The sequence below is a fragment of the Aplysia californica genome, unplaced genomic scaffold (assembly GCF_000002075.1).
Source record: "Aplysia californica isolate F4 #8 unplaced genomic scaffold, AplCal3.0 scaffold00047, whole genome shotgun sequence".
Taxonomy (NCBI): Eukaryota; Metazoa; Mollusca; class Gastropoda; order Aplysiida; family Aplysiidae; genus Aplysia; species Aplysia californica.
The window spans coordinates 1,618,121-1,631,773 of NW_004797317.1; the positions used below are offsets into that span (position 1 = coordinate 1,618,121).

The window sequence follows — 13,653 nt, forward strand, 5'->3', positions numbered from 1 at the left end:
ACTTAGTATGGCTCCCCTTATTTTACAAAAGATGGTATAGTCCAACCCCCCTATTAAAACAAAATGAGCGGGGTCCAACCAATAGACAGAAGAAATTTTATGGAGCCATTGTTTTAGAGAATCATGGGGTTGGAGGGGGGGGGGGTGAATTTATGGGGGTCACTAATTGAGGTCAGTAGACAGAGCAGCGCAACAAAGGGTGTGGGGCGGAGAGGATGGCGGAACAACAAGAGTGGGACTCGCGCCCGCCAAGTGGCGTTGATATGACACTGTTCCGTTTCAGTTAGTGTTCCGCCACAGTTCCACGAGCGCTCGCGTACTCGTGATTCTTTGAAGCCGATTGAATCGTGAATCGCCACTCTCAAATTTGGCGAGCAGGATCCAGCCCTAATCAGCAGCAAGTTGGACACAAAGAGCATTGAATGAAAAGTAAAAATTACATTTAAAATAAAAGGCACAGTAATACAACAATTAGACAGCTATAGCAGTCTATATGCTTCACTTCACCACACACGTTATACCATCTATGTCATTTAACAATAGCCCAAACCAATTCTGGGGGTTTCCAGGTAAAACCACTATTAAAATAAAGACATCAAGGGCATCTTACTGTATAGATTATTGTTGTTTTCTTCCAAGTTTATATAAGAAAAATAATGAGTCAATCATGGTTCTAACTAATTAACGTGTACTTTTTTTTCCTTTAATTTTCTCAAAAATCTAAAAATGATTTAGACCTGTGAAATGACAATAACCATAGAGAGACATAAAAAATCATTACAGTTTTAAGTGATAAACAAATAAGCATGGCACTAACAAAACCCATGGGTAACGTTGAAGGTGGACTTCTGAGCACAGATGGTTTACTGGACAAACCAGTGTAGGAGTGTTGTCAGTTTCTCATGCACAGGACAGGAGGAAGTCTGACCTTGGGCTCGAAACCAGGCTTGGGCAGGTGTGTCCATGTCACAACAGGATTAACTTTCTATGTCAGAGGGAGGTAAACCCACCATGCCAGGGCCCTTTTTTGGTACTAAATCTAATAAAAAAGACAAAAACATCACTAAATGGGTCATTAAATCAAACGAAGTGAACCTCTTAAATGTTCTGGGATTCTCAACCATTTGCACATTATGACAGGTACATTTATCACCGTATAAAATATGGAGCACATTTTAAAAAAGGATTGGGAAGCTTTAGGGCAAGTCTTAAAAATTTGGACCTATTCTTTTGAAATTAAAATCAAATAACTTCTGGGATAGAGCCATTTTTACATTTGAAGGGCCGATACATTTGATGTGTCATGCATATATATAGTATATATACGAGATGGTTTTTTTCAGTTATATGACTGGAAAAAACTCTTGTTACATACAAACAAAACAGTTCTAGGAAAATTTACATGTCTAAGCTAAAGTACATTTGAATTTCACAAAACACAGATCTGACAACAAAATATCTACATCTACAATGTATAAATGAATAATATAGAGGTTTCTCAATAATTTTCCCAAAATAAGGCTGTGAAATCATCATAAACTTTAAACGTCACCACATAACTTTCAGAAGTCACCGTTCTCCCAAAGAGTTATTTTAATACTCTAAATAAAATTTCACACGTGAGGAATACTGTCAACCCTAAGCAAGGAAGGGATAGAAACAATTTGCAGACCCACCAACTGGCCGCAAGACTTCCTCAGAGGAAAAACAACACTCGTACCCTAAAATCTCCCTGGTGCTGGCTAAGCATCTATCTTTTATCCTTTATTAGCCTCCCTTTAGCATTAATCTATCAGTGGAAGAACCAATCCAGCAAAACAGTCCAATTTGTCCGGGACCACCACCCATTGTCGAGCAGAAATGTGCTTGTCTCAGACAGGTGGGTGTCTTGAACAGTGTCATTATAACGTGAAAAAAATTGCAAGAGGGGGAATGGGAAGCAGTCACTTGTACAAGTGGTTCTCTTAGACTAGTGATCATTATAGCAGGTTCGACAGTAAGGAACCTTCGCTCCCAGTAAGTGTATAGTTCAACAGAAACAAAAACCAAAAGAATACATCATGGCCTTTTGTGTTCAAAGCTCAACCTATCACTAGCAGGTTCTAAAAAAAATATATGTTCATCTGATACAAATCAAAAAAGAAATCTTTCCGTACTTGGGTTTTTATGTTGTTTTCTTTTATATCCCTTGCCTATGTATATAAAGTAAGACTTCAACTGACACTCTAGCATATATTACTCGAAGGTGTTTCATGAGATAAAATAAAAATGTGAGCTTTTGGTATTACTTTCATTATGATTCATCAAAAAAATTTAATTTCAGTAAAATTTTGAAGGTTTGCACAAAAGGAAACATAGAGCTATGCTTCCATCCACCTCTCAAAGGCAACTTGCTGTTATTTATAGCAATCCAATCTTTCTCAACTCTAGTTAGTGTTTCCTGTCCCATTAAAGAAACTTTTTTTTTCCTTGATGTAAAAAAACTTGGACTATTTAGCTAGTCTCTCACACTTAGAGAAAAAAGGGTATTCAAGATGTACAGCTAGGTGTCATAGACACACATTTGATAGGTTGAACACACCTTTTGCTAAACTGACACCATGCTGGACCTAATGCAGATGACCATGGTCAGAAGCCCTACAAGATATTCTTTAACCTGCACTTCTGGAGAATTTGGAAGGCTCTCTGCCCAGTCGGCTTTGTCCTATCAGACCCCAATAAAATACAAAACTAACAGACTTGAAATGTAGACCAGAAGGTATCTTAATGACCAAGCAGGCAAAAAAAGCACTGTAATTTCTCCTTTGTACCACTAGCTTAGTTCTTTTTCTCTATAATCAAGCATGATTTTTTTTCTAAAAGCAAAAAAGTAATTGTTGACAGATCAAACCTTTCAATTGCCAACAATTTTTTAAAAATTCTTATCATGAACAAAACAGATTGTTCGCGATATATTTAACAACCTTGAAGGTTAATAATAATATACTGGTTTTAACCAAAAAGGGATTCATGAGATATTTGTTCCATATATATAAATGATAATAACAAACACTTGATTTGTGCAAAAAAAGAAAAGACTCTCCTACAGATGTAATGTACAACAGAGTAGCTCTTTATACCTTTAGCATGACCCTGGACATGAACATTTTTGTCTACATCAGATCTCAACCCAAATAGAGAAAAAACCAATTGCAGTCAGTAATCTCCATAAGATTTTCTCTAGAGCATATCTCCATTAGGTCCCTTGATCACAGGACTTACCAACATCTTGTGAAAAGTGACCCATAGCGTCATAATCTCCAACATGTTATTTTTCAGTTCTTTAGTTTCTTAAACAACACAATTCAGAGAACATGTGGCGTAAAGCAGGTGCAAATTGCTTGAAAAATTAAACAATGAAAGTTATAGAAGATGAAAATGAAAGATGATTCTATTATTTTTTTTTTTAAACGTCTTTCACTTTTTATCTCTGAGGCTCTTTATCTCCTACGCTGGGGCACTCCTTGGGCACAAAATCTAAAAGCCACATATACATCACTAAATTGATCCTTAACTCAAAACAAGACAACCTTTTTTCATAGTTCTTCATCTAATGAAAGAACTCCTGGTAATTTGGCAATTGCCAATAATAATTTGACATCAAAGTCATCGTAAAAGAATGTAGGTCTACCCACTGAGAGCTGCTTGTCAGAGATAAGGAGTTAAAGTTTCCGACAATGCTTCAACAGTACAAGTTCATCAAAAATACAGCTGAAGTTAATTCAAATTGAAAGGGTTTCACTTAATATTTTAAGGATAAAATAATTCAAGGAAGACAGGTCAGGTAGGGCCTAGTTCAGGGTTGACCCTAGTCATGCATTTTGGGCTTCAACACACAGATACAGATCTGCAACATGTCAGAAACTATGTAATTACAGGTCACAAACAAGATTCTGAAAGACTTCCAATACTGATTCAAATGTGCACGACCAGGTTCATGGGGGTCAAACAGTTCTCTTCTACAGAAACCTGAGAGCGGCCCTAGCCCACCAAGGAATAGTGTCCTGTTTGCTAGAGCCGCTGATAAACTCCAGCATCCAGGGAGACAACTTGTACAGTCGTCGCACTGGCCACAGCAGAGCATGGGCGGTGGCAGGGGCCGGGGAGTTCACGTAGCATGACATCAGAGTCCCGTCCACCACGATAGAGCCGCTCAGGGTAAACGGAGCAAACAATCCTTGCTTCTTCTCAAACCCAATACTCACCACAGGCTCGGCCACCAGACGTGCAGACGAAGCGTCCAGTACAAGAAGCTCATCCCCAACTCTTACATTACCAGCAGCAACACACATTTCCTGGCCAGCCCGTGAGCAGTACACGCTGTGTTCACTACTCACACAGACAGACTTTGTCTCTGTCAACAGCATCACAAACTCGGAGACGGCACCCTCGTCTTTGTGGCCAAACATGTAGACCTCATCATATTTCAGACACCCTCCAGCATCTCTGACAAGCACCAGGTCCCCAACTTTCACTTGCCTCACAGGCACTTGCATTCCATCAGGGAAAGTAGCCAGAGCCTGACCAGGGAAACATTTCTTCTCTTCATCGTTCTGGATGTTTTCATTGACAGCGTCTGCCACCTGATTGTTCACCACACTGTTTTGTGGGGAAACCTGTGTGTCATAGTACAGCTGAAGATCCCTTCTGCAATTATCAAAATCATCATTGCTGTTGCCAGCTTGACCGTTTCCCTGCCCATCGGCAGTGCCCGAGCTGGGATCCACGCCACTGGATGGTGTACTTGTGTCTTCTGACTTACAGTTGGTCCCGTCAGAACACCTGTCCGGAGAGTCTGGCTTTGAGCGGTCAGCAATCTCGTCCATCTTGGCATGGACAGCCCCGGCCAGTGTAAAAACTGTGTCCACCAGGCCTTTCAGCTGGTCATCCTCAGCCTCAGACACACGATTGTTCAAGTTGTCTACTCGAGCCTTCAAAGCAGCAAGTTCTTCTTCATATCTAAAAAACAAATGGGCAAAAGACAAGAGAGCATGCATTATTTTTTTGCCTGTTTTTCAATTACCAAACTATTACATATAATCTATATAAAAAAAAGAAAATGTAAACAGGAGGACAAAGTACAGTCAGCCCACACAAAGACATAGTTACAATGATGAATTACAGAAAACTCAGGTAGCAGCCTCTTTGTCCCTCATCATAACAAGTGCAATCAATAAAGTGACCACGTGGAAGAAGGAAGCAAAGTTCACTGACCCAAGTCACTTGACTGGGGCGCTCTTATAACCTTGCTATACCATGTTAGCCAGGTTCAAAAGATCAAACATGTCCTTGTGCTGGGCATTGAAGTTCAAGCAGAATTTTAAGCGTGTTTTCAGGCATTTGTAGTTAGAATTTGGATTTATCATTTAGACACATAGTGTACCAAGGTATCACGAATGTTTTGGAGCACAAAAATTATTTTCGCTAAAATTTCGAGTTAGCAAGGTTCTATTAGAGCCCCGACAATATATCATTAACAACTTGAAGATATGTAAAGATATATCTTCAAGGATAACCAAATTGATTTGGAAAACAAAAACAAAAAAGTTTTATTTCAAAATCAATTTGGTTATGCTTCGCATTAAATGCTTTTTAACATATAAAAAGCCTGAGTCAGAAAAATCTTTAAGTACCACATTTCAGCATCTCTAGCTGCCTTGGAGTCTAACTGATTATACAGATCATTTGGGCAGTCTACAACAAACTAAGAAGACTCTGAGCTGTTCCATCCCATTTCAACAGAAATAAAAATAAAATGTTATTTTTAGAACCTCAACACCTTTCTCAGCAGCTGGTTAGACCTTATATTTCCAATTTCATTGCATTCTCAGATTTTCCAGTAAATCTTTTTCTTGTTTATGAACTTCTCTTATCTCATGATCTTATTCACAGATATTATTCAAGGTTCTTCACAAATGTTGTTAATTTCTTACTTTGATCTATATCAGTGCATTGAGACCTTCAAAGCCAGTTTGTTTGTTTGTTTGTTTGATTGTTTGAGTAAAGAGAAGCATATTAACACAATGAAGGTCATTTAGTGCTGGGAAAAAGTAAGACAGACAGACAGAAACAACAGAAGGTGAGCAAAGAAGTAGGACCTACCAGTGGCACCCTCCAACCACCCGCTCCTTCAAAGCTGAGCATAACAGAGGAAACAGAATAACAATAGACCTGCATGTGAGTCTCAACCAGATTGTCTGAAAATTTTGCGCTACCCCCCCCCCCCAAAAAGCCTTTGTGGGTGTCATAAGGAAGGACATCCGAGTAACGAGCGACCACCCCAACAAACACAATAAAGAAGAGACCTAACCCTAACCCTACCCCCAAAAAGAACCTGCAACGGGCCTCATGTAAAAAAGGCCAAAACAAGTCCTAAATGAAAAAAAAAAATTTAATTAAATAACCACACTCCAAAACAAACAAGGAGCATAATCTAGATCTAGATCTATATGGCTTACATCTACATTGCTATAGGGTTTGATACAATAACACAATAGAATTGGAATAGGAATCCTCCATATATAGATCTAGTAATCTAGATCTAGATCTTGTAGAACAAGTGAATAGGAATAGGCCTTGAACTAGAAATCCGCATCCGATTCCGAACAGAGGGACTCAGCTGAGTCTAGATTCTAGATCTAGATCTAAATAAATAAATAATTCACGCACCTGATGAAATGCTTATTTTTACCAATATTAATATTACAGCACAACCTATGATAGGGTTTGACACAATAGAATTGGAATATGAATCCTCCATTGAGGTCTATAACGATCTATATAAATCTAGATCTAGATCTAGATTCTATTAGAACAAGAGAGTTGGACTTGAATGAATCCACACGATCTGAACAATTGAATTAGTCAACAAACGAAATTAAAAATGGCCGCTCGAGCACGAAACTGAAAGTAGATAATTTAGGTTGTCATCCTTTTTCGTACTCGCATTTCTACTTAGGTTCCGACAATTATGTCGGAAACGCCGACTTCGGCAGTCGGCGGTGCGCGTGTCGGCGGTCGGCACGAAAACGAAAGTGCCGACGAAGCCGACGGGAGAAAAATGGGTCGCTGGCAGTCGGCCAGGCCTCGCACTACGCACATTGACTGATACAGGCGGGCCTAGCGATAGCATCCGCCGGTTCGTGGGTCGGGTCGCGATTGTCGGATTTCAGACGATTGTCGGCAAACATGCAGGTCTATAACAAGAAACCAGTGGCATCCCCTATCAACCCACAGCAGATGGACACGACACACAGAGAATCTACTTACATTTCAGCTTGACCAGCATTGGCCACCATACCGTTGAGGTAATCAAGGATCAGCTGGATGTCTTTCATCGTTTCCTCATTCACTTGCGGCGCCTTCTGCTCAGAGATAATCCTGAAACAAACCAAAAAACAAACTTTAGAAAAATATAGTAGAAAAATTGTACTGAATAAAAACAAGCTTTCTGTTTCAGAAAAGAGAAACACATCAACACAATAACCAATATTCAGTGCAGCGGAAAAGCAAGACAGACCGGAAGAACAGAACGAAAGAAAAGAAGTCGGCATACCAGTGGCACCTTTCTACCAGAAATGTGCAAGTTATTTCTTTTTAGTTAAAAAGATTCTTACCCCTTTACTTCTTTGCATAAGAAAAATCAGCTAACATCCGGAGAATGAAGCTGCATAAAACCACTTTTTCATTCAACCCTGCATCAACTTTATACTTCTTCTGGATCAGGTCTAAAAGTGTTCTTTAAAGTAGATTTTATTTACCTTGAAAGTTTTCTGAGTGAAGATTTCTGTGTTCAGGTTTCATATTCGCTTTACCACAAGGCATGTAGAAATTTTGGCCTCATTTTCTTTTTCATTCAGGACATAGATCAGAAACATTGTACAACAGATTACAAACACACCCAGAGTTTCATAATGCTTGAAGCAATAACAGCTGAGATTTGTTTTTTTAATGAAAAGAAATCAGTTTCTGTATGTGCTTTGTTTGTAATGCATACTTAACTTGTCAATACCTTTTTTTAAGACACATTAAATCATCTCAAACACATTTTCTTGTAACTGCCTGATTTTATTTCCACAATTAACACTTTGCTCCCAGATCTACTTTCTTGCTCAGACAGAAAACAGTATTCTAGTAGTTCTACAGTATAACGAATTAAAACCACAAGCATTTTACTGTTCTGACTTACAAAAATGTTTATGAGAACTAGACAATACAGAAAAGATCCTTAAAACCAACAATGATACAGAGAGAGTAGATGCCGAAAATTCTCTCACCTTTCACGTTCACGCTGAGCGAATTCAAAGATGGAGTTTGTGTATCGGGTGCCCTGGCCCTGGAAGGAGTCCACTTTGTTTATCAGCTGGATCAGCTGGGCCTTTTTCTCTTTCTGGTCTTGTGTCATATTGTTGAACAACACACACCTGTAGTTACACTCCTCAAACAAAGACTTGAGGAAGCCACTCTGATTGCGACACCAATGCTCAAAGGTTTGCTGGTCTCTCATTTCTACTTTGAAGTTGTCGCCATGGGTAATGACACACACGCAGTGCGACTTCACAACATCTTGGCCCAATACACACTTCAACAGTGCGATGGCTTTCTTCTCCTCATCCGTCATGCGAACACCGAACCGAATAATAAGCAAGAGAGCATTAAAACCTTGAGGACAATGAGCGATGGCGTCACTGATAGAGCGAATAGCCAGATCAAACGAGCCCTCTTCTGTTGACACACCTGTGTCGCACACACCAGGCGTGTCCACCACCTTGATGACACGGCCGTCAATGTCTGCATAACCAACGGAAGTTTTCTGAGTCACCGAGTCCCCACTTGCTGACGACTTAAACTTCCTCTGGCCCAGCACAGAGTTGCCAGTGGCGCTTTTCCCATGTCCGGTTTTGCCAACCATAAGCAGGTCAAGGTCAAGACCAGGAGGGAGTTTCGAGGTCACATTCTGAAAGAAACGAGATACCAGACACATGAACCAGTTTTCACAACGCACAGGAAGGGACACAGCTCTTTTTTGCGTTTTTTGTTTTTTTTAAATCGTGGTCAGGTGTGGAAATCCGGGCACATGAAAAGTAAAACAATAATTTTGCTTTATCCCGGAAATGAGATGAGTTGAACATGTGAAAAGGACAATTGAAATCAAACACCCTACTATACAACACAATGGGTGGATAAAATTCTCCCCCCCCCCCCCCCCCAACAACAAACCAACCAACCCCAAAAAGTGCCTTGTTAGCCCAACAACAAATTTAAATAGAAAATAAATTAAAAGAGTCTTTTGCATATGCCATCACAGAGACCAGCACCTGGCCCCACAGAGAGTCGAGATTACAAATGTGCTTAGCATGTCAAATAGTTCCAAACCGAGGGCTCAAGTGGACCTTCGCTAACACAAGACTGGTCATTTCAACGGCAAAGAAATAGATACCTGTATGATAGAAATTCCAGGAATTGTTGAATTAACTTTTTTTCCTTTTGATTCTTATTTTCTAAAACCTGTAAGTTCCTATTACTTATCAATAAGTGTCATTCATTTAATGATTAAAAACCTACATATCCACAGCTTTGACAGATATCACAGTATACAAACCAGAACTACATCAGTTTTATGCTTACATATTAAACAGCAACGCTACAACCTCTGAAGTTCCTTGATGAACGTTGACACATTTAAATTTATATTTCAGCTTCTCCACATCTCTTTGCAAACAAGGGATTCTTAACAGACTTCAAAAAGAGTTCTAAAAATATTATTTCTCCTAGTCTGTGGCAGGTCCCAAAAGGCCACAATAAAAGTGTGTGTGCGTGTGTGTGTGGGTGTGTGTGTGTGTCTGTGTGTGTGTGTGGGGGGGGGGGGGGGGAACTGTCATTGATCCCATGACGACAAGACTGCCATCATTCACTGCTATCAATAATGAGTGATCACAAATTTTGTGCGGAGTCTTTCAGCGATATCTCACCCAGACCACGACTGCCATGATAGTAAAAATAATTCGTCTAAAGTTGGTCACAAAAAAATGAAAGGGATGCACGTTGAACAAACACTACTTTGTCATTTTAGCACTAGTCACATCATTAGTAGTTTAGTATTTGCAGTAAGTTTCACAGCACTTGTAACATAAATAGGTCATTTTACTTTGAAAGATTAGAGGTGTTAGGCTACCAGACTCGTAATCGTGAGGTTGCACGTTCGGGGGTTCGAGCCGCGTGCCCGATGTTGTGTCCTTGGGAAAGGTACTTTACACAAATTTTCCTCACTTCACCCAGGCGGGAATGGGTACCCGGCCAGAGATAGCGAAAGATCTTGTCAGTATGTTAGTGTTTTAGCGCCTATAAATGGCTGCTTGCACTGTATGCTTCCCAGGAAGTTGAGGCTGTTTCAAAATGCTTTCAGGTCTGCTGGGATAATAATATAGATTCTGAAGCGCATAGAGCTTGCTGTTGAGCTGGGCTTTGTGCTATACAAATGCCATCTATTATCTATTATTATTACTAGAGAGTAGATTACAAAAGCAAAAAAAGGAGAAAAAATAGGATGATAGAAGTTTGAAGGGAAAGAAGAAGCAAACAACACCAAAGCACCCGCCAACCACCCACTTAGTCACATCCTTTAGATAGCACTGAGGTCAAAATGAACCATTTGCTTTACATTTTTTTCTAGTCTTTTTATCAACATGAATTTCAGTTTGCACATTTAGGGGGAGCTAAGAAAAAACATTTTTATTTTAACATTATCATTTTCACGTCAAATTTGTGAGATGGTACTTCATTTTAAAATATCCTTTTAAAAATTCAGGCTTTTGGTAGGAGTAAAACTAAAAATTATGTTTTGCTTCTACCTTTCTTCGAGGCTTCTACAGACTTTTTTAACACCTCAGAGTGCTGTATACTGGGGTGTCCATCAAAAATCTGAGCATAAAACCTCAAGGAGATGAATCACTTCTAAGAGTTCATCACAGCAATAGAAACAAGGTACTGCTCTTTCACCTTTTTAAAAAAATTGAAATATAGAAGTACACTCACGTGAACGATATGACCCGAACTTAATAAGTTTATAAACTACATTTCAAACATGAAGTAGACTAGTAGATTATTTCTTCTCTCTTAGGGTACAAACTTGAACCAGATGGACCCAGCATTAATCAATTACAAAAAGAGTTACACAAAGATAAAAAGAAATGAGATGAGAACACAAATTTATCTTGCAAAGAAAAAAATTTTTTCAGAGCAACACCACTGTACCTGTAAGTACAGCGATTGGTAGCTTTTAAGGACAAGCGGGCTGACCCAGAATTCAGGGATTTCCAGAAATCTTGACCTTCACCAAAAGCGGGCGTTGCCCTACCTATAGGAGAAGTTTGGTTTCATTGATGTGTATATTTGTTTGGTTATTAGAGACGGACGGGAAGCACTTTTTCTTCCCAACGAGCTGACCTATTTTTCGTCTCTCGTCGTAGGAAGAGCAGCTCGCTAAGCGAGAAGGCCGGCCGTTGCCGGGATCTTAACTAGGCTAGCCCTGTTGCGCAGGCGCAGGTGGTGAAGGAATGCAGGGAGACCTAGGCCTAGGCCACGGAGGTTATACAGTAAAGTCCTTGGCCTTGGCCTGAGCCCTGAGCCCCACTCGCCTCGCCACCCTCTCCCCTCCCTTTCAGTTTCAGACACAGGACAGCACAGTGATGGGTGACATTGTCTGCGTGTCATTTCTCAGAGGCTGTGCCGCTATTTCCGTCGACGCCTCTCACTTTCTCACTCTTGTTACTCGTGTCAAGCCAACAAGCGGTATCACTTCTCGGTACCGGCCAGTTGTTAAGTGGCCGGGCAGCTAGGGGAAGGGCATTTCTCGCGAGAAACGAGGGCTCGACTCGGCTCGTGTCCGCTCCTATTGGTTATAGATAAAACTCTCCTTGTCTTTTAAAGAAACTGCAGACTTTTGAAAGTTTTTTAATGGGCTAACCCCAAAAACTGGCCGACACCTCAAGTGAAGAGTTCACGGATTGTCACAGTTGAAAATGACCCCAAAGATTGCAATATATTCATTTCAGGTAAGTTTTATTCATCAAACTTTTTCTATACTGTATCAGTTTTAACATGAGTACTGTTCCACATAATAGTACCAATCTGTTTGGTACAAAATGCTTAAAATGTAATGTTCACATGGATAGGCTAGACCCCTTAACTCTATAAAAAAAAGAGTTGACAAGCTTGGTGGGTTAGCCCACTGTACAGGGGATACACTATTTGTATATCACTTCAATGCAGGAATAGTCCGATAGAGGTATGCCTTATTTTGAATGGGATGGCCCATTTCCCTTCCAGATTTGCTTCAAAAGTGTCTTCAGCATATCTGCACAACTGAGCCAACCCAACTTTTTTGATCGAGCAGGCCTAAATAATTGTCAGCATTTATACAAATACATCAGACAAGATCATAACTGACTCATATGCAAAACCACAGAAGAATTAATTTGAAAACAAATACGCAGAGATCGATTTTTGGGATCCAAAAAGTTTACCTTCGATTTTCTCAAAACAGCATTTTTCAGGATAGTCCCTTTGTGCTTAAAAGCGACCATATAAAGAAGACAATATCATGCCAAGCCAATCACAATATTCACAATTTACGATTACAACCAATCTCTAGTCCCCATTTCTACTTAAATTCTTGAATGTATCCCTCCACCCTTCTCTAGGCTGGCATTTTTTTTTACTTTCTGAAGAAAACAGTCTGTTCTTACCTCGATATATGACTCCACAGTGGCTACTGGATTAGCACTGGTAATGTCCTTCAAGGAAGAATCATCAGGAACATTCACAAAGTCCAGATTTTGTATGGCTGCCTGTACCGCCATATGCATGCCTTGGATACTTTTCAAAACTTGGTTTGCTTCATCACTTCGGTTCTCAAGCAGAAATCTGGAGCTTGAAAGGAAACCCTGAAAATAAAGAATTTTTTTTTATTAACCTACCCTCAAATTAGTTTTAAAAAACAAGTTTTTCAGCACCATATGCAAAATTAAGGCATTCAAAAATGCCAAATGGCAAAGTAGACAAGAGCAAAATTGAAAAGATAACTAATCTTAAAAAAAATTTAATAGACAGAAACATCGCACTGGCCAATAACCCCTGCACCGCACATACCATACATACACTTACTTGGTGCTCAGATATGACTTCTACAAGCAGTATAAATTATCCCTCAACCTTCATTTAAAAGAACAATAAATACATACAATAAACTTTGTTTAACATTGAAATCAGCACTTCTGAAGTGGACAATGACGACAGAGATGTATATTTTATTTTGGACTGCTTAAGCATTCCATCCCGTGGGATGAAGAAAAACGAAGTGCTCTTACAGAATTAAAGTCGGGATATGATAATACTATTATTACGGAAAATTAGATACGGTACATGGGAAACAAAAGGTGAGAGATGGGACACCGAAGGTGGCATTCGGAAGATGAGACTGGTCATCTGTGTGGGGTAATGTGTACAATAATGATTGTATTCCACCAGGTCAGCCTGAAAACCGACGCAGAGAGAAAATGGCAAGAATCAATTACAATTCTTAATACAATAACAAACACCTCTCCCTCTCTCTCT

At 39.7% G+C, this 13,653-nt stretch overlaps 1 protein-coding gene across 3 annotated transcripts in view; it reads right to left on the minus strand.

Annotated features, from left to right (window-relative positions):
* Positions 1-692: 692 nt before the first annotated feature.
* The window catches only part of LOC101845224, a 36,013-nt gene continuing 23,052 nt past the window's right edge, over positions 693-13,653 (minus strand). For all 3 annotated transcript variants that reach the window (XM_035968255.1, XM_035968256.1, XM_005092513.3), the window contains 4 exons: positions 12,786-12,983; positions 8,316-8,995; positions 7,309-7,419; positions 693-4,998 (listed from right to left, as the gene is read on the minus strand). In XM_035968255.1, coding sequence (XP_035824148.1) covers positions 3,999-4,998; positions 7,309-7,419; positions 8,316-8,995; positions 12,786-12,983 — 1,989 coding nt within the window. In that variant the 3' untranslated portion in view covers positions 693-3,998. The remainder of the gene's footprint in view (positions 4,999-7,308; positions 7,420-8,315; positions 8,996-12,785; positions 12,984-13,653) is intronic.